Here is a 22,566-nt window from a genome sequence, read left to right on the forward strand (position 1 = left end):
TTATTTAGTAGTAGCTTATATTTAAATGGAAATAGATGTTTACGGTAGTAAATACTTGACTTTCACACACTTGTAGCCAGTATTTAGTGAAAACTTATATCTATTGACATTGTCTTTTATCACACAGAACTTTATTCCTTCATTTCCCCTTCCTCATCTTCTTCTTCTGCGCCTCTTACATATAAAACATTGTTACATCTAATCAAAACTTCTCCGAGATTACCTGAAATTTAAATGTTGTGTTACTTAGGCAGGGTTTCCAAACATTTATGATAATTTGTGATAATTGAATGGCATTGTTCAGTCAAAGGGTTAGCTGTTTGATTGAACGGCTATTTAAACCAGTCGGCTGCGACATACATACAGGCGGCTTCTGCAAACAGTAGATATTAACATTATTTTGGCGGAACCTCAAGGGACGCCCCCTTAGGCCTGAGAGTAAGTTGCAAACAAAGTACAAACTAACCTGTGCAACCACCATCAACTATTTCCTCTGTGTTTGCTAATTGCAAATTCATGTAGCCATCAGCTGAGACCAGCAAACCTTTATATTCGTGTCCCCACTTTAGTTTAACTAACACAGACTTTCCTGTTAAACTGTTGAGGAAAGGTTTTGGGTTAATTGGCATAGCCGCCGCCATTTTTTGTAGATTCTGAAAAATAACAAAATACTAGTAACTGTTTAATTCTGGACTTTAAAGATATATAAAAAACGTTGTTATTACTTCTATTTTCATCTAAACTTACTTGTATAGAATTTGTAACCTAAAAAAAATAACAATCGCTGAGTGCCGCTATCACGCCCACAGATTACTAGTATATATATACTTTTTTTTTTTTTTTTTTTTAATTTATTGGGAGCTGGAAACGAGTCCTTTGCTCCAAAAAAAAAATACAATAATAATAACAATAATAATACAAAATACAACACTAGTATATATACTAGTAATCTGTGGGCGTGATATCTGTAGTGGAAACTGCTAAAATCTGTATGTCATATTGTCTCAATTTTCTGTATAAAATCTGTATTAAAGTCAACAAAAAACATACATATCTTATATCTTTAAACGAGCAATTCTTGTATATATATAATATATATATATATATTTAAATCGCCGAAGACTTGTTGCGTCTTTTCAAAGTCGAACCCTATGGCGTCTACCATTCCCAATGACTTTTTAATTGTTATTCGTGCGAATATAGTTACATTGCTGTCATGTGAATTCTATTGTCGACGAGAAATTTTGTTTACGTACGAAAATTAGATATTCAATTTCAAATAATTCTCGCTGGTTTTTTGCTTCCGTTCTCGATGGAAATCATGTGACACATTGTATATTTTTGTATTCGTTCCATGCATTTAATCGTTTTTCCTACATCCATTTAAATGTATGGTTATATTGATACCGTATATTGTACTATATTAATTCCATGCATTCTACTAATTAAATGACTCCTTACTATATTTGAGATTATATCGGTACCGTATATTATTTTTTTATGTACGCCATAAACTGTTGAGTTTGTTGCTTCCTCCTAACCTTATATGTTATATCGATACATACATAGGTACCTATATAATAGATCCCAATAAATTCATTGCGTGATGTGGTCTCTGTCTACCCCAATGAGGGACAGGAGTGACGATATGTATGTATAAATAGAGAATCATCCCTCTTTATGAAGTCGATTAAAATGAAATACTTATTTCTATAACTTGGAGTACATAACAGACATTAAAAACAAGTTATCCCTATATTACATAGATTAATTAAATTTTAAATTATAATTAGGTAAGTCCGCTAGGCTAACTAAAAAATATTAAGAATAATTATGATAGATATGATCATTTTATTTATGTGAGCGTGTTTCTTCTGAACTTAAGTATGAACACAAAATAAAACAATTGTTTCGGTAGTAGGTATTTTTAAGTTTTATTGTTTAAAATCAAGTAGGTACAATAATAAACCCATGGTCATAATAATCAAAGTGTCGGACAAATCAAATACACCGAAATAGGAACATAAAAGTAATTTAAGAAATTAACAATTTTAAGAACGACCAGTTGAGAGGCTAATTTACTGTGACATTGACTATAGTTAACTTGTGTATGTAAGCAATACTAGTTTTCAATCGTGGCTCTGCCCACGTGACAAGTTGATAAAATTTAAGAAATTGAAATTCGTTATTAGGCGTTTAGGCGTTAAAAAAATAAAACAAAAATACTTAGAAAAATATTAACCTGAAGAATCACATATCAGACATACCTATCAGTACAAAGTCTCAAAAAAAGGCCCTTTAGGCGTCGAAAAGAAAAATAAAAACGTTTAAAAAATTATTAACGTACCTATCAAAAATAAAATAAAACAGTCCAAAATCTCAAAAAATTACACAACTACACAAAAATTACACAACAATATATATACTTTGTTTGTAAATTTAAATTATGGTTATTATCTATAATAGTACCTATTATTTCTGTTTATTTGTTTTGTACAAAAAGAGGACGGTATTTGATTATAATACAAGTTCACAATAATAATAAATTTTTTCGTAAGTAGTTGGTTAACGTGCGCGCGTAAGCAAACACGACGCGACGTTGCGTTCTGTGCTGTGATAGTCATAGTCAATCATGGTTGTCGTGATTGATGTAGATCGTTTCGATCGTTTTTTGTATTGTTTATTGTATCTTTTCTTCCTAGTCGCATCCTCATGGCTGAGGGACGTGACCACCAAAATTTGCTTTTTGGGATAGGGCTCTCCACTTGTCTCTATTTTTGGCCTGATGAAATGCCTCCTGGAACGTGCAGTCAGCAGCCTTGACAATCGCGTCTGTCCATCGTGTAGCCACTCTGCCTCTGCCTCTTTTCCCCTCTAATTGCCCAGCTAGTATGAGACTCTCAAGATTATTAGGCTCCCGGCGGGCTATGTGGTCAAAAAAGGCAAGTGATCGTTGTAGACAAAGCGTGGACAGGTGGGTGGTAATTTTGAGTTGCTGAAGTATAGACGTGTTGGTCTGGTGTGCGGTCCAAGGGATGCCGAGCATTTTACGCCAGCACCACATTTCAAAAGCGTCAACCTTAGCTCGAGTACGTGCTTTTAGTGTCCATGTCTCGGAGGCATATAAAAATATTGAAAAGATTAGGGAACGCATTAGTGTTATTTTTGTGCTACGATAGATGTTCTTATTCTTCCATATCTTTTCTAAGCGCCCAACCGCAGATTTAGCCATCTGAGCCCGTCGGACAACCTCCCTCTCGCAGTTACCGTTGTTGCTAATCAACGATCCCAGGTAGACAAACTCCTCTACGGGTTGGAGATCTTGTAGTAAGGATGTCTTTTGTATTTGGTTCAGCTTATCGACGTACATCAGTTTGGTTTTATTGCGATTGATTTGGAGGCCAAAGTCTCGACTAATCTTTTCGAGCCGCGCTAGAAGTTCAGCAAGTTTCACTTCGCAAGTACTTATAAGCGTGGTGTCGTCAGCGAACCTTAGGTTGTTGAGAAGGTATCCGTTAATTTTAATACCATCCTCCCAATCTTCCAACACTCGACGCATTATATATTCGCCTACGAGGTTGAACAGCTGTGGAGAGAGGATGCAACCCTGTCTGACACCACGCTCTGTAGCAAACGACTCTGACAGATCATTGTCTAATCGCACCCTTGATCGACCTTCCAGATAGAGGTTTTGTACCAAAAATATGAGATGATCGGGGACGCCCAACTCTCTCATCACCTCCAGCATTTTGGACCAGACGATGCAGTCAAAGGCCTTAGCGTAATTCACAAAACAGAGTACTATTAGGACATTGAATTCTCTGCTCTTTTCTATCAGCTGACGGATGTTTAGGATTTGTTCTCGGGTACCCCTGCCCTTTACGAATCCCGCCTGCTCTTTGGATATCTGTCTAGTTATATAGTGTGCCAATCTGTTGTTTATAACATGGAGAAGAATCTTACTGGCGTGTGAAATTAGTGAGATGGTCCGATAATTTCCACACTTTTTAGTCGACCCTTTCTTATGTAGTGGTATCACGAGAGATTCTGTCCAATCGTCTGGCCACTGTCCTGTTCTCCATACTTTAAGACATATTGAATGCATTACTCTGATTCCACACTTACCCAAGCTCTTAAGCACTTGTGCCTGTATACCATCTCCACCGCAAGCTTTTGTTTTTAGCTTATTTATAGCTGCTTCTAGTTCATGGAGAACGATGTCGGGTTCTTTATCTGTAAAATCTAATCTAGTGTCAGGTTCATCAGCGTCATATTTGTACAGGTCTTGGCAGTAGTTCCTCCATCTTGTCATCACTTGGTTCTTGTCTAAAATCAGGTTACCCTTTTCATCTTCTATGTTCCAAGATTTTGATTTTCGTTCCCGTGTGAGAATTTTTACCTTTTGGAACATGTCTCTTGGATGTAGGGTATCAGAGTGTGTTTGTATATCTCTACATATAGAATTGATATATGCATTCTTGTCATGTCTACAGAGACGCTGTACTAGTGAGTCAAGCTCAGAGTATCGCTGTTGTTCTTCCTTTGAACGAATTCCTCCAGTCTTTAGAGCCTTTCTTTGTGCGATTGCCTCCCAAGTGGTCATCCACTCAGATCTAGGGTGTTTTACTTTCCGTCCATTTGTGATTGTTCTAGTTGTCTCTTCTAATGCGGCCTTAAGCTGATTCCATGATGTATTGGCTGAGTCAAATGGGCAATACGTTTCACTGTCCAGTCGAGTTTGTAGTGTGTCCTCAAAAGCTTTCGCTTCTTGTGTTAGAAGAATATTTTTGGATGGTGGAGGCTTTGAAACTACTTTGAGGCGGACTCTGTATTGAGCTATTAACAGCTGATGGTCGCAACAGCTGATGGTCGCTGCCACAATCTGCACCCGGAAAAGTCTTTGAGAGAGTTATGCACGACTTCCATCTGCTGCTGATTATATGAAGTCAATCTGATTTTTATGACCTGTTGGCGATCGCCATGTCCATAAGCGTCTTGGATATTGTTTATATGCCGTGTTAGTTACGAATAGTCCTTTTTCAATGCAAAACTCTAACAACATCTCACCTCGACTGTTGCGGGCTCCTAAGCCGTATTCCCCAATAACATTCCTTAGGTGTTGATCATTATCAGTGTGCCCTATCTTAGCATTAAAGTCTCCCAGGATGATAGTACATTCCTTCTTTGGTAACGCTTTGCAGGTTAATTCTAGCTCGTGGTAAAATTCCTCCATCTCTTCTTCGGTGGCTGCAGTGGTCGGCGCATAGACCTGTACAAAGTTAATTGGGTGTGGATGGGCTGAAATTTTTAAGGATATAATTCTATTGTTGATGGTATTATACCCCAATACCTTGTCTCGTAGCCAGCTAGCAACTATGAAGCCCACACCACTAAAACTATTGTCTTGCCTGTCAGAGTAGATTACCATATTTCCTTCAGGTGTGATGTGGTATCCGTTATCTTTGACATGGGTCTCACTCAATCCTAGTATAGCCAGATTATAGCGCTCCATCTCCGCTTCAACAACTTCGATTTTTCCTGGCCTTAAAAGTCCACGGACATTCCAGGTTCCTATTGTTATTGCCCTTCCCTTGGGTGTTAGTTTGCTAGAGTAAGATGTTATGTTTCCAACTGCAGCCGGTAGCCAATTTCACACCAGTCGGCCCGGAACCAAGCTGGCGCCGAGCGTTAGTCGGGTCGCATGACATCATATTATCTCTGGTGGCGTTCTTAATCATGGTGGTTTTCTTGGGATTATAGTCGCGGTAGTTTCCCGTTGCTTTTCGCGCTAGACTTTTTGAGGGTATTTAGTCCTCAAGGCCACTACTTCCTAGGAGTCAGGTTATCATATCCGCCGCCTGAGACTCGGCGTTGTTACTCGTTTAGCACCACCCGGGGGACACGTGTAGGGTAGTAAAAGGTAATTCCTACGGACGCGAGTAACCACCGCCCCCGTTTATTGTATCAAGTTTGATTAATTTTAAACATTGATTTGATTTGTAATCTAATTGTAATTGCCTGAAATGTAAAATCAGCGATATGCGATCAGTAGTTGGGAAAGGGTCCGGTGGCTTTAACACAGGTTATACTGTATCCTAGCTAAGCTGCCGGTTGCGATCTTAACATTCTAATATAAAAAACCATTGAAAATAAAATAATTTGCATGTTGTAATTGTCTAGATTAAGGTTTTTATGTTATCGAGCTGAATAAAAGTACATTATTATTATAAGTATGCCATCACAGTTACTATAAATCTTGTCAAGGGTGTCGATTTATGAATGAACAAAGTCAAGATTAAAAAAAAATCTCAGAACACTGTACAGTGTACAGCCTAGCCCATGACCCGGTAACCACTTTATTCGTTGAGTTTCGATGCACTTTGGGCTATTTTCTCATTACCGTGGCTTTCTAATAGCGAAAGAATTATTTAAATTGGTTCAGTAGTCTCGTAACGCGTAAGTTAAATAGTAATAAGCAAACGATTAAATATTTCGTCTCTACAATATTAGTAAGTATAGATATTTAAAAATACATTAGTCCCAACCCAATTCGCAGTCTAAACTCACTCACTGATGGGCTTTTGTTTAAAATATACAATAGGTAAGTACTTATCAAATAAAATCATATACGTAGGTATGTAGGTAGGGACATAGTAGTTAATACAATCGATCCAAAATACTTTTAGACAGGTAAGTATATAAACAGTTCAACAACAAACAGGACACTGGACGTCAAGATAATGATCGTAAATTGCATATTTATTTGTAAATAAATATGCTGCACCAGAAAAATGAAGATTTATAAAGCGATTTTATGTTCTTTCGTTTCATAGGTAGAACAAAATTATTTGTAATAATATTGATATTATTCTTGGTCGTTGCACCACAATTAAAACATTTTTTTTGTATTACAAAATGGGTCGACGGCCAAGGCCATTTTATTTTGTCTTTAAAATAGTTTTTAAAATCACTTCTTTAAAAAAAAAAAACGATCTACATCAATCACGACAACCATTGACACGACAATCTAACACTGAAAGAATTTTTCAAATCGGACCAGTAGTTCCTGAGATAAGCGCGTTCAAATAAGCCCTTTCAAATAATTTCCCTCCGTTTTTTCCACATTTTCCTCTATTTCTTCACTTCTATTATTCTTAGCGTGATAAAATATTGCTTATAGCCTTCCTCGATAAATGGGCTATCTAACACTGAAAGAATTTTTCAAATCGGACTAGTAGTTCCTGAGATTAACGCGTTCAAACAAACAACCTCTCCTGCTTTATAATATTGAAGTGTAGATAACATTTTTACTACTTTTCTTACTATTCTACTACTATTTTTCGAAAATGTGTCAAATAACTACCTAATTGTAATATCGACATTGCATCGATTCGATATATTTGTTCCTGTTTTCCTGAAATACAGTTACAGATTTAATCATTATTCTGAATGATCGTCATTATGTTTTTAGGGCTATTCAGGAAAAAGACGTTCAGGAAAATGAGGAATTCACTAAATTCGTTTATAATTAAGTATAGATATAAAGAAAATTATTAAGAACTTAGAAATGTTGCGGGCCTTTATAACTTGGTATAAAAAAAGTAGTGAAAAACAGACAAATGTTGGCACAGTCGAGAAATGTAAATGATGTCTTATTTGGAAATTTTTGTAGAACGTATTTCAAAGAGAGAGAGAGAGAGAGCATAAAACGAAGACCTCTATCCACACCAAAGCACTGCGATCAAATAAAGTGAGCCAGCAGATTTTATCGCAAAATAGGTTTCAACCCGTCACGTTGAGTATATCGGCAAGGCATTCAAAACAAACAATGCGCAGGACAATGACGCGAATTTTATGAACATTTTAAAAATATAATTTTTAGTTATTTAATGTAAGTTGATGTGTTATTTGTTGGTATCGGATTCTTCTCTTCTTTATCTTCAAATTAACATTAAATTTTTAATCCTTTCTAGCTCATTTTTTTTATAAATAATAAATTGTAAGCGGCAGTATCGAAACGACACGCAAAAATTTCATAATTTGGTACTTTTTTTTATAATAACTTTTGAAATATTAACTCTACTTTCAAATAGTTTTAGCAGCATTTTTGTAAGTTAATTAGACATTGAAATGTGTAATGTTACATCAAATTTACGAAGGCGTTGTGAACCCAACTTTGAAGACATGAATTTAGTCTCTCTCAAATATTCGCCCCACTACACAATATTTATACCACAAGCGTCATTACGTCCGCGCTGGCCGGCAAAAAATATAAACAAAAACATGCCCTTGCATGTCGCGTGCGAACTCCGCCCCCTCGCCTCTGTCACCCCCGCGTCTCCTCTGGGACGATGTCGTTTTGTGGGACGTAATTAAATCACACATTAGAATTGATAAAAACTTTATAATATACAGGAATCCACATTATCGGCGTGTTATACGTAAACAAAGTATCAAATATACGCCACCGATATACGGCGCACAGTAGCGACCTCCAAAATTGGCGCGCCAAATAGCGGAACTAATATATACGCCGAAAAGCACTCCGGTGACAAAACAACGTCCATGCCAATATTTCACCCAGCCATTGTACTAACCTTAACACTACTTCTGGCTGAATTTGAGAGATGGTCAATCTTGCGTCCGTATACAGGATGCAACAAGTCAGTCGGACGCAATATCATCGGTAAAAACCGCCATGTAGGACGCAATATCAACTCCGGGGTGGAAATATATATATATATATATATATATATATATATATATATATATATATATATATATATATATATATATATATATATATATATACATATATATATATATATATATATATATATATAATGATTTTTAGAAAATGACATTTATTCGCGTTTTATCGAATACCGAGCAAAGCTCGGTCAAATAGCTAGTTAATCATCCACGCTTTTTATGAAAAAAAAGAACAGGGATATGTATTGACGTGGCAGGCACTAAGGGCCTGTTCCACCACTTCCTGATTAACGTACCGGCGCGGCGCACAGTGGATCGAAAATCGAGTTTCATAGACATTAGGGTTGCTGAGGATTCCTCTTCCGCTTCCTCATAATGAGGAAGTTCCGCAATATTTTGGGTTCCTCAACCGTTACCGCATTCCTCATAAATAAAAATAAAAATTCCTCTTCCGCTATCGCTTCCTCAAAATTTAAGAGGAATTTATGAGGAATTACACTGCGCATGCGCGTCGCGTATCCAATCACGCTTTGGCGCGGCGGCGCGGCGCCGGAGCGGTGCCGCACCGCACCCGTGTGGTTTCTCCCTGAGGGCAAAGATGAGTATTGCAGCGGCGCCGCTGCGGCGTGTGTCTAAACAGCCTAAGGGCCGCTACACACCAGAATGGCAGCGGCGACGCGAGCACTTTCAGTGTCATAAGATTTTAAACTTTATCTTCATTTTTGTAATACATAGTACAGCGGCCACGGGCGGCCGTAGACTTCTCAATTGGTACTATGTATTACAATAATGAAGATAAAGTTTAAAATCTTATACTTATAAAATTACATGCCCTGACTGACTGACTGACTGATTCATCATCGCTGAGCAAAAACTGTAAAAGTTACAGCCACGAAATTTGGTGAGTAGGGTTGTTTTATTAAGTAGACACCCACTAAGGAAGGAATTTTTCAAAATTTTACCCCGAAGGGGGTGAAATAAGGGTTGAAAGTCCGTCATTTCTTGAGTTAGAAACATGAAACTTTATTTTTGGGTTACTGATTAAAAATGAATGGATACGTATTTAAGCGTTTTTGGAAATTTTACCCCCAACGGGGTGAAATTGGGGTTGAAAGTTTGAATGAAACTCCGTTATTTTTTGAGTTAGAAACATGAAATTTTATGTTTGGGTTACTGATAAAAATGATTGGATACGTGTTTGAGCGTTTTTGAAAATTCTACCCCCAAGGGGGTGAAATAGGGGTGGAAAGTTGCAATGAAAGTCCGTCATTTCTTGAGTTAGAAACATGAAAGTTTATTGACGACGCGTTTAACGTTTGCTTAAATAGGGTCCGTTTTTACCCTTTGTATAAGGAACCTCAAAAACAAAAAGGAGAAAACTATCCATCTTTGTTATTATACTATGTTAACGCGGATGAAGTCGCGGGCAACAGCTAGTCATATATATGACACTGAAAGCGCTCCGAGGGATGTAAAGCGGTAATATTACTTTCGTAAAATTCGGTTTTTTACCATATTTTACGTAAAATATAAATAAATTACGTAAATTACGGTAAAATTGGGTAAAATTCAATTTAACAAGAGTTAAATCGTATTTTACCTTTTTAGTTAGTAATAATTGCAGTCTTCTTTAAAAAAGAAATAGTCAAAATGTATATGTCCAGACAAATATTACTGAAGTTGGTGAAAACATAAGACTTAATATTCTTATGTTCTGTAAATTCATTTCTCATGAACTGGATAACTACCAAGGCATTGAACGTATGACTATTATGCAAAAATAACTAATAAATAATAATTTAACATCATTAGGACACTTTTTACACTTCTCAAAATGTTCTGTCATCCGAGTAGCATTAGCATTTTTGTACTCCGTATTACAAAATATACACATCACATGTTTCCTTTTGTCATGTTCACTTAGCACTTGGAAATAATCCCACACTTTTACTTGATTTCGTGGCATAATTTACTAAATGCACGTATAGTGCAGTCAGTCAAAACAATTGCAAGCAGAGTTGCATTTTGCGATTTTAGAAAAATGAATCATATTATGATTCATATCATGATTCTTCAAATTTTAGCCCCGCCGAACGTAAGTATGTTGCAAGTTGCAACTTGCAACTACACGCTCTTCTCACCCCCCGCTATACTTTTCGCATACATACGTAGACGGTAATTTTACCGTAATATATATAAATTACCGTAAAATACGCGTATTTTACCAGCGTTTTCGGTAAAATTACGTAATTTTGCAACCCTCGGCTCGCCTCGCCGCTGTCATTCCGATGTAGCGCGGCCCTTATTGCTAGACTGATTTTGATGATTCTTTATTGTGTGTGTTTTGAGAATGGTTTAGAATTTAGATTCATAGTTTGGTTCACTGGAAAATGCCCTTTTAATTAATTTTTGTGTAATGTATGTACCTAGTACGTTATGTACAAAGTACAGACAGGACAAAAGTTTGGGTTGGGTCCGCTAGTATTTATAATTTTCTATCTTCCTCTTCCTCATCCGCTTCCTCTTCCGCTTCCTCATCCGCATCCTCTTCCTCATAAAATATCCTCTTCCTCATCCGCATCCTCAAAATTTGCGCGTGACAATTCCTCTTCCTCCTCCTCTTCCTCATAATCACTTCCTCAACAACCCTAATAGACATAGGAACTTGAGTTTCCAGATGTCATTTTTTTAGGCTAAAATATGTTCTCCTAGTTGTTATTACATAACAAAATGTAAAAAGACTCAACTAAGTGTAATAATAAAGGAGTTATAATTTTTTAAAGAAATGTTTGTATGGAGCCGATAGGAAAAATGAGCATATCTCTGGAATCGCATGGTTGGCCGTTATATCCTCACACATTATTATAGTACTAATTATTACTCACATTTTGGCATATTTTGTATTACGGCACCATTTGCGATATTTTTTCTAAAATTCATCAAAATTAAAAATATTTATTCTATTTGTATTTGTTGCAAAAGTTTATGCTGTGGTTAAATGAGGTCTTTTTCATAATATTTTAATACCATAGGCACTACAATACATCACATAATTGGCCAAGTGCGAGTCGGACTCGCGCACGAAAGGTTCCGTAACAATATTATAGAGCAAAATTAGGCCATAAATTGTGTTTTTTCTATGAGAGTCCTACTTAATTTTATATTTTAGTGTAATATTATAGTTTATTAAAGTACACATATAACTAAGGATTGTGTAAAAAATTCAAGAACCTATCTGTTGCCATTATTGATATCTAAGAGCAAAAAAGCCCAAAAAATCACGTTTGTTGTATAGGAGCCTCACTTAAATATTAATTTTATTTTGTTTTTAGGGTTCCGTAGTCAACAAGGAACCCTTATAGTTTTGGTCTGTCCGTCCGTCTGTCCAGTCTGTCTGTCCGTCTGTCTGTCTGTCTGTCTGTCTGTCTGTCCGTCTGTCTGTCTGTCTGTCCGTCTGTCTGTCTGTCTATCCGCGGTTTTGCTCAGAGACTATAGCACCTACAAAGCTGTAATGGGGGCTACCGTTTTTTTGCTCATTAGATGGCGCAACTGTCGACTAAGATCCGAAGTATAGCTATTAAAGTCGACTTTATAATAATCTAGAATCCTATTTATTGATTTAATTAAATTTAAATAATATTTCCTTTACTTTTGCTATTTTTTAATAACCAATAACAATAGCAAAAATATACATTTATTTTCTTAATTTCACTCTCAAAGCATTTACATTGATCGCTAAATAATACTTTTTGGGATAATTTTACGAAGGAGATCGCTTTTCAACAGGTAAATTGCATAAATAATAATTTATGTCACGAAAACCGCTAAAACTAGTACAAAATAGACGTTTTTGGACCTCGCGCGACACTAGCGCCTCTAGCGGAAAATTCACACGCGGTAGCCCCCATTTGGCATGAATGCACATATTAATGATGCCGACAAAATGGTACATACATGAAATCTTAAAAAAATATTTTTTTATTGTCTTTAACTTCCCTACACATCAAGCGGGGATGATTTTTTTTTCGCCTCCACTCTATCGCATGGATAGGTTTTTTTTAAAATATTATGAATATTCATAGATTTTTTTCCGATTTAGGGATCCGTTTGTGAAATATTAAGTTTTAAAGTGGGAAAAAACGTAAAAGTCCTGTGCCCCTTCTACCAGCTAAACGGTTTATTCTGGAAATGTAAAAAAATTCAGACAGAAGTTCTAAGAAGACTTCATAAGTTATTGAGTAATAGTCGATTATCTAAAAAAACTGTATTCGGCGAAGTATAAAGGAACTTTTCGTTCGAATTCCTTTGAAAGTAACTGAGATGATGTTTTTAGTATGTTATGATTGTACGTTCACTGACCATACAAAAAATTTCAAAAACTAGTGGTACTACGGAACCCTATATTGTGCGTGGCCCGACACGCACTTGGCCGGTTTTTCAGTATTTGTTGTTGTAACGGAAATAGATATTACATAATCTGCGTCCTGCGAAAAGATCAACTATCAAGCTATATAACCGTTCCTGAGTTACAGCCTGGAGACAGACAGACGGATAGACAACGAAGTCTCAGTAATAGGGTCCCGTTTTTACCCTTTGGGTACGGAACCCTAATAAATAGTTTAAACAATCAACAACACTGTACTTAGCTTTCTTAATCATCTACTCTTTGAGTGTAATATAGCTAGATACCTAGTTGAAATTTTCGCAGGACGCAGATTATTTAATATCTATTTTCGCTACAACAACAAAATATACTTACTAAAAACAAAATAAATGTAATAATTAAGGGAGGCTCCCATACAACAAAACGTGAATTTTGGGCTTTATAAGCCTTAAGCGTGATTACGTTTAAAAAATTTCCCACCTGTCATGACTTTCTTGACGGACTATATATATATTACTAGATGTTCCGCGCGGCTTCGTCCGCGTAATTTAAGAATGTTACGGAAACCGTACATTTTCCCGCAAGAAACCTATGTCCTTTCACGTGATCTATTCTTCATGTGTGCCAAATAACATAAAAATTGCTCTAGTACGTTCAAATAAGCCCTTTCAAATAATTTCCCCCGTTTTTTCCACACTTTCTTCTATTTCTTAGCTCCTACTAGTCTTAGCGTTATAAAATATAGCCTATAGCCTTTCTAGATAAGTAGGCTATATAACGCTGAAAGAATTTTTCAAATCGGACCAGTAGTTCCTGAGATTAGTGCGTTCAAATAAGCCCTTTCAAATAATTTCCCCCGTTTTTTCCACACTTTCCTCTATTTCTTCGCTCCTATTAGTCTTAGCGTGATAGAATATAGCTTATAGCCTTTTTCGATAAGTAGGGTATCTAACACTGAAATAATTTTTCTAATTGGACCAGTAGTTCCTGAGATTAGCACGTTCAAACAAACAAACAAACTCTTTCCAATAATTATAATATTATTAGTATAGATATAATAGTGCGTCAGGAAAGTCATGACAGGCGGGACATTTTAAATATTGTCACCTTGCATCAATGAGTTTCTAATACATAGAATATCATTGCCTTGCACATTTTTATTTCGAATTAATAAAGTTCTCATATTTTTATTTCATTTAAAAAATTTCCCGCCTGTCATGACTTTCTTGACAGACTCATAAAAGTCCGTATTTAAAAAATATGAGAGTTTTGAACTTTTGACCGTTTTGACTTTTGCACCAATAATGCCGCGGCCGCATATTATGCGTCTATCGTAGTGAAGCTTCGTCTACGAATAATAAATAGTTTTTATTATTCGTAGAGCTTCGTGCTAAGACTTATGAGACGATACCATTGGACGATGTACACACCCGTCACCCACACGTAGATATACTATACTCCACTCGGGCTAACTTGTCGCTAGCGGTCGTTGACTCCCTGTCAAAAACTTGTTATTTTCCATATAAAACCACGATTGACAATATCTGGCACTTTATTTTCAATCGCGGTTTATATGGAAAATGACAAGTTTTTGACAGGGAGTCAATGACCGCTAGCGACAAGTTAGCCCGAGTGGAGTATAGATCGTCCAATGGTATCGTTATAAGCACGAAGCAATACGCAGACGTGCGGCCATAACACAATACCTACGTATTGTGTAACATAACACAATACCTACGTAATACTAACAGCAAAAATTTGCTGTTGCGTTTTTGTATTTTTTTACTAAAATTGTGTTATTGGGTTTTCTGCCTGTGAAATTTCCAGAAACGTGCTTTTTTGTTTTTTGCCCTCCAAATCTCCGTCGAAAGTTTCAGTAAAGCGTCTAGCAGTTCTAGGCTCTAGCTAGAACTGCTAGAACAGTCAAGGAGTCCAGAGTCTTGACTCCTTGACTGTTTTGACATTTACTTAAGCTTTGACTAGACTGGCAAAGTCATAAACCTATATATTGTCTATGGGCAAAGTACACCCCCGATGTCAGTGACAAAAGCAAAAAAAAATTGCCAGTTCTTCTTCTTCTTCTTATTTAATGGCGCCCATAGATGCAGTGATGCACCATTCTGCCAGTGTCAAGTAAAAATAAAAATAGTATAAAAACTGAGAATTTCGACAATTTTGAACTTGAAATGAATTTATATATACGAAGTTTGATATCAGTCCCCTGTCCCTTGTCAATTCTGTCAAAACTCAAATCACAAATGTCGCATGCCATTAAAAAAAAAAATCACAAATGTCAAAACCAAATTTCAAATGTCAGTTCATGTCAGTTGCAAATTGCTTGTGCTTGGTGCATTTAATTTATTTTTTTAATATAATTAATAACATTTTTGCATTTTTGTAAATTAATTAAAACCATATAATTTCCCACGGGAAAGTGGAATCGAAACATTCAAACAATTTATGTTCTTGCATTGAAAACAATACAAAATAGGGTGTGTAAAGTCCTGTGAATCTATAAAGCTATAACAGCAGCAGTACTTATTAGGAGAACGAATCATTAGCTTTTAATTAGGCATACCTTTCATCGCATTCAAGAAAAATGGCTACTTTGGAAGATAAGATTCTTGGTGAAAAACTACACAATTATTGTAGTAGCAGTGAAGACGAGGGTTCTGATGATGAAGACAACAGAAGTGGTGACGAGGAGGGAAACACCATCAGCAAGTCCAGCGCCCGAGCTGAGCTGCCGCCAGTCAACAACTGGACCGGTACAGCTAGTAACACAGGCCCTAAGGGGGTCCTCGAAGATTGGAGGAGATTTAAGCAGCTAGAAGCAGAAGAACGTAAGTTGCTAGCGAGAGAACGGGTGGAAATGGCTAAAAAGATGACTATGGCCGTCAAAACTGACCGTGAAGAGGAAGAAGCAAAGGAGATTGATGAATTGGAGGATGAATTAAATGAACTGATCGACGAGGGATTTCTAATGAAATACCAGCAGCAGAGAATGCAAGAGATCATGTCTCAACTGCAAAAAACTCCAAAATTTGGGAAGGTTGTGACACTGGAGAACCAGGAACAGTTCTTGAATGCTATTGACAAGGAGGACACGAAGGTAACTGTCATTATACACATTTTTAGCAATAATGTTGAAGGTTGCAGCACTATGGATGGTTGTTTGAGTGTGCTGGCGTCAGATTACCCAGCTATCAAGTTTTGTCGCATAGCAGCTGACATGGCAGGTTTGAGTCGCCATTTTAGAGTTGATGGTGTTCCTGCATTATTGGTGTACAAAGGTGGCCAAATTATTGGTAATTTTGTCAAATTATCAGCAGAGCTGGGAACGGACTTCTTTGCTAATGATGTTGAAAGGTTTCTCATAGAGTATGGTATGCTCCCAGAAAATTAATGTTAGATTTTTTTACTGCTACTGGACCTTTGTTTTATACTTAATATTATTATTATGAGTATAAGGTGTAAGTTACAATTTAAAAGGCAAGTGCTATAAAATATAGCACTTGCCTTTTAAATTGTAACTAAGGTTGTAATAAAAAGTAAATTACTCATAGGCCATAGCTTTAGAAGTAACAGCATTTATAATTTACTAATATCTCACACTTAATATTATAGAATAAGAAACTTAGCAAAATACCCATGTAGCAAAAACCTCAAAGAAAAGTTTGTACTTTTTAAAATATAAGATGTTTCCAAATCCAATAAAATAAATCCAAAAATGTTTCAATCCATAAAAAAAAAATTTCAAATGGATTTCAAGCTACTGTAAGTTACAACACATTCTAATCACTGTCATTTTGCAGTGTTTAAACCAGTAACTTTATAGCATAAAGTTAATAACCTAGCGGAATAGAGAAACAAAGGCCTGAGCAAGCGATATGTCGCTATCAGTACTAACACTGAGTGGTAAAAAGAGATGTGTGATACATGACAGCAGAACTCTTCTTTTGACTTCCAGTCGGCACTTAATGGCACATTGACAAATTATTCTCATAGAATTGATGTTCAATCATGCTTGTGTAAGTGTATATACACATATTTTCACACACAGATATAAACCAATTTCGGTTTCGTTTGACAGCTCGAGATTGTTGCTCTATTCTGCTAGGTATATTAACTTTATATTTTATAGTAAATATTTTTATTCTTAAAAATAAACTATTGTATTTAATGTTGTTTAGAAATTATGTGTGAATTATTTTTTTATTGTTTTTTTTAGATGTAAGTTAGGTAAGATGCATTTTAGGTTCTAAAATAAGTAATTTGTATGGATTATAGTCCCTAATTTTTTTCCCAAATGTGCCTTTTGGTATATGTTGTGTGTTTGTGGTTATAAGCTTATATTCATTATATGTTTGAATTGAACCGAATCGTTGCGGATGGCACGTTTCAGTGCCATCACTTTTTTGCGTGTGGCGTCAGGCACGGATGTGTGTCATTTTAAAATCAATGATAACTCCCTCAATTAAGCTTTAAGAAAGTTTTTGCCCAGAATCAAACTAAGTATCTTTATTTTTTACGTATATAAATCTCGTAGACTTTGTTTCTGGATATTGTAATTTTTTTATAGAATAGGGCCCACAAACCTGAAAGTTATGTTTATTTTGTAATGAAGTTACTTTACGAGTTTTCTATCACTTCGTCATTGTCGCATTGAGTTTCAACTCGGGAATGTACTTTTTTGCCGTAATTCTTAAAAATAATGGCACTATTAATAATAATTTTGTTTTTTTTTGTAAATGTCTATTTAATTAAACTTGCTAATATTTCATTTGCATAGTATAATAGTTGAAATTTTTATGAGGAAAACCAAAATAAGATTTTTAGATCTAATTTAATACTTACCTCATTACTCATAATCAAGCAAATCATTAGAAAATCCAAAATAAATTAAAAAGGTTTAGCGTAACTGTATTTAAAAAGTCACTTACTGTCTATTTCCAGAAATACACTTATTTTGCCACTTCTAATCACCTAAAACTAAACTAAAGTGTGCCGGACCGTTCACGTCAGATTTCGAATGTAAACTAAAAGTATTGAAGCTTTGAACATGTAAATAATCGGCCAAGTGCGAGTCGGACTCGCGCACGACGGCCCGAAGGGTTCGGTACCGTTATAGAGAAAAAATAGGCCAAAAATTGTGTTTTTGTATAGGAGCCACCTTAATTATTTATTTTATTTAAATATTATTACTAATTATTAAAGTACACATACCTATAGATATTATACTTATAATTTTTTTTAAATATATATCATGTGTACTTTGTGAAAATTTCAAGTGCCTTCCTTTTATCGTTATTGATTACAATCAATAAAGGCCAAAAAAAGCATGTTTGTTGTATGGTAGCCCCCCTTAAATATTAATAATATTTTGTTTTTAGTATTTGTTGTTATAATATAGCGGCAACAGATATATACACAATCTGTGAAAATTTCAGAAGTCTAGCTATAGCGGTTCTTGAGATAAAGCCTGGCGACAGACAGACAGACAGACAATGAAGTTTTAGTAATAGGGTCCCGTTTTTACCCTTTGGGTACGGAACCCTAAAAATTGTCAAAATACTGTTTACTTTTCCGCATGGCTGAAGACACATTAGATGCGTCTTCAGCCATGCGCCATACGATTAGATGCGTGTCATCTAATCGTATGGCGTTGGGCATTGAACAGTGTCACGTTATTTTTGTTCAAAGCCACAGTTAGAAGTTAGTAAAATTAGACATCGCAAGTCGCAACGAATCGGTTAAAAGCTTCGTCCACACTGTGCCTTTTTCTGTTCGTCAAGGGCATGCGTTACAGCGCAGTCAACAGCAAACGTGAGGCATGCCCGCGACGGACATAGCTAATGTTGGCGTTGCGTTCGTTGACGTATTCAATTAATGCGCCAAAACGAAAGTTGAATGAAAGAAGATGGCGAAAATTGAAGACGAAAGCGCATAGTGTGGACATAGCTAAAGTTCTCTCAAGTCAAAAGCCATGAAAATTCTACCAAGCAGAATGAGACAGCAAGCAATTGAACTGTAGTCCATAAATGGACTCTATGAAGCTTTTGGGAACTTTTCATTATGTTTTTCATTAATTTAGCTTTAATTTTGATTCATATGGCTTTTGAATTGTCACAATTATTTTATTTTCGTTATTAATGTTGTGAGAATACTGTCTTTAGTTCTTACATTATTCATGTAAGCAATGATTATACTTTCTAGTCGTTGTTTTATTCATCAATCATTATTTATTTATAAATCATTTGTCTTGTGAGAAGTATGTAATTGTGTCTCATTAAAACTTGAGAAGAGATAGTTTTTTTCTCATTTAATTTTCTGATCACCACTTAGAAGCGAGAGTGAGTTAGGGGATTCTATCTTATAAACCTGTAATAACTTGAAGGAGAAAGTTGTGTATTGAAATAATCTCTTATTTTATATGCACTAAAGGCTATAATCACGCGTCGTACTTTGCTTGAAGGCGACAAAAAAAGGTTAGAATTTTACACTTTATTATGTTTAGGAAAAATTTCTTACATTGAAAAATATTTGTTTTTTCATACAAAGAATACCTACTTATATTTATTCACAAGAATAATGTTTTCTTGTATTACTTGAATAGTAAAGTAATATAATGTGTGCTTTTATAATTTTGGACGTGGCGGTAATATCGTGGACGTCTGCGGTAAAACGATAACATAGGGAAGTAAAATGTATGGAAATATACTTTTAAATTTCCGATGACAATAACTTTTTAACGTGCACGTTAGGGTCAATTTATATTAGCGCAGAGTCGAAGCTAGGGTTGCTGAGGATTCCTCTTCCGCTTCCTCATAATGAGGAAGTTCCGCAATATTTTGGGTTCCTCAACCGTTACCGCATTCCTCATAAATAAAAATAAAAATTCCTCTTCCGCTATCGCTTCCTCAAAATTTAAGAGGAATTTATGAGGAATTACACTGCGCATGCGCGTCGCGTATCCAATCACGCTTTGGCGCGGCGGCGCGGCGCCGGAGCGGTGCCGCACCGCACCCGTGTGGTTTCTCCCTGAGGGCAAAGATGAGTATTGCAGCGGCGCCGCTGCGGCGTGTGTCTAAACAGCCTAAGGGCCGCTACACACCAGAATGGCAGCGGCGACGCGAGCACTTTCAGTGTCATAAGATTTTAAACTTTATCTTCATTTTTGTAATACATAGTACAGCGGCCACGGGCGGCCGTAGACTTCTCAATTGGTACTATGTATTACAATAATGAAGATAAAGTTTAAAATCTTATACTTATAAAATTACATGCCCTGACTGACTGACTGACTGATTCATCATCGCTGAGCAAAAACTGTAAAAGTTACAGCCACGAAATTTGGTGAGTAGGGTTGTTTTATTAAGTAGACACCCACTAAGGAAGGAATTTTTCAAAATTTTACCCCGAAGGGGGTGAAATAAGGGTTGAAAGTCCGTCATTTCTTGAGTTAGAAACATGAAACTTTATTTTTGGGTTACTGATTAAAAATGAATGGATACGTATTTAAGCGTTTTTGGAAATTTTACCCCCAACGGGGTGAAATTGGGGTTGAAAGTTTGAATGAAACTCCGTTATTTTTTGAGTTAGAAACATGAAATTTTATGTTTGGGTTACTGATAAAAATGATTGGATACGTGTTTGAGCGTTTTTGAAAATTCTACCCCCAAGGGGGTGAAATAGGGGTGGAAAGTTGCAATGAAAGTCCGTCATTTCTTGAGTTAGAAACATGAAAGTTTATTGACGACGCGTTTAACGTTTGCTTAAATAGGGTCCGTTTTTACCCTTTGTATAAGGAACCTCAAAAACAAAAAGGAGAAAACTATCCATCTTTGTTATTATACTATGTTAACGCGGATGAAGTCGCGGGCAACAGCTAGTCATATATATGACACTGAAAGCGCTCCGAGGGATGTAAAGCGGTAATATTACTTTCGTAAAATTCGGTTTTTTACCATATTTTACGTAAAATATAAATAAATTACGTAAATTACGGTAAAATTGGGTAAAATTCAATTTAACAAGAGTTAAATCGTATTTTACCTTTTTAGTTAGTAATAATTGCAGTCTTCTTTAAAAAAGAAATAGTCAAAATGTATATGTCCAGACAAATATTACTGAAGTTGGTGAAAACATAAGACTTAATATTCTTATGTTCTGTAAATTCATTTCTCATGAACTGGATAACTACCAAGGCATTGAACGTATGACTATTATGCAAAAATAACTAATAAATAATAATTTAACATCATTAGGACACTTTTTACACTTCTCAAAATGTTCTGTCATCCGAGTAGCATTAGCATTTTTGTACTCCGTATTACAAAATATACACATCACATGTTTCCTTTTGTCATGTTCACTTAGCACTTGGAAATAATCCCACACTTTTACTTGATTTCGTGGCATAATTTACTAAATGCACGTATAGTGCAGTCAGTCAAAACAATTGCAAGCAGAGTTGCATTTTGCGATTTTAGAAAAATGAATCATATTATGATTCATATCATGATTCTTCAAATTTTAGCCCCGCCGAACGTAAGTATGTTGCAAGTTGCAACTTGCAACTACACGCTCTTCTCACCCCCCGCTATACTTTTCGCATACATACGTAGACGGTAATTTTACCGTAATATATATAAATTACCGTAAAATACGCGTATTTTACCAGCGTTTTCGGTAAAATTACGTAATTTTGCAACCCTCGGCTCGCCTCGCCGCTGTCATTCCGATGTAGCGCGGCCCTTATTGCTAGACTGATTTTGATGATTCTTTATTGTGTGTGTTTTGAGAATGGTTTAGAATTTAGATTCATAGTTTGGTTCACTGGAAAATGCCCTTTTAATTAATTTTTGTGTAATGTATGTACCTAGTACGTTATGTACAAAGTACAGACAGGACAAAAGTTTGGGTTGGGTCCGCTAGTATTTATAATTTTCTATCTTCCTCTTCCTCATCCGCTTCCTCTTCCGCTTCCTCATCCGCATCCTCTTCCTCATAAAATATCCTCTTCCTCATCCGCATCCTCAAAATTTGCGCGTGACAATTCCTCTTCCTCCTCCTCTTCCTCATAATCACTTCCTCAACAACCCTAGTCGAAGCGCATCGAAGTGAAGTATCAAAACTGAACATAGCAAATCCAACCTTAACTCCAAAGCATTAACGTACACATTACATCTGAGAATTTTAAAAGACGCGCGCGCGTCGGGATTATCTGCGCGAATTCGCGCGCATGCTTCCGACCAACGCTGGTTGATCTCGCAGAAGTATTATGTTCGTTACGTTCTTGAGTTAAGGTTGAATTTTCTGTGTACAGTTTTTGGGAATTCGCTTCGCTGCGCTTCGACTCTGCTCTATTATAAATTGACCCTTAGAGATGTCCTCTAAGGGGCACGACGTCTATACTCTTCTGTACCCAACGTTTTATCATCGTGGAAGCTGACTTCCACGATAACGTG

The 22,566-nt window shown here is 36.1% G+C and overlaps 2 protein-coding genes across 2 annotated transcripts; one reads left to right on the forward strand and one right to left on the reverse strand.

Moving 5' to 3' along the window:
- LOC121738798 (small nuclear ribonucleoprotein F) lies at positions 1–797 on the reverse strand. Its single transcript, XM_042131045.1, has 3 exons — positions 748–797; positions 467–653; positions 1–223 (listed from the first exon to the last, which is right to left on the reverse strand). The coding sequence occupies exons 2-3, from the start codon at positions 639–641 to the stop codon at positions 132–134; spliced, it is 267 nt and encodes an 88-aa protein (XP_041986979.1). The 5' UTR covers positions 642–653; positions 748–797; the 3' UTR covers positions 1–131.
- Positions 798–15,474: 14,677 nt separating this feature from the next.
- Positions 15,475–16,807, forward strand: LOC121738671 (phosducin-like protein). Its single transcript, XM_042130884.1, has one exon. It carries the CDS (start codon positions 15,696–15,698, stop codon positions 16,500–16,502), a length of 807 nt encoding a protein of 268 aa, XP_041986818.1. The 5' UTR covers positions 15,475–15,695; the 3' UTR covers positions 16,503–16,807.
- Positions 16,808–22,566: the final 5,759 nt, after the last annotated feature.

This window comes from Aricia agestis, chromosome Z (genome assembly GCF_905147365.1).
Source record: "Aricia agestis chromosome Z, ilAriAges1.1, whole genome shotgun sequence".
Classification (NCBI taxonomy): domain Eukaryota; kingdom Metazoa; phylum Arthropoda; class Insecta; order Lepidoptera; family Lycaenidae; genus Aricia; species Aricia agestis.

Coding starts and splice junctions, on each gene's coding strand:
- LOC121738671 (XM_042130884.1), top strand. CDS start 15,696: ATGGCTACTTTGGAAGATAAGATTCTTGGTGAAAAACTACACAATTAT.
- LOC121738798 (XM_042131045.1), bottom strand. CDS start 641: ATGGCGGCGGCTATGCCAATTAACCCAAAACCTTTCCTCAACAGTTTA. Junction 224..466: donor AGTTGATGGTGGTTGCACAG/GTTAGTTTGTAC, acceptor TTTAAATTTCAG/GTAATCTCGGAGAAGTTTTG.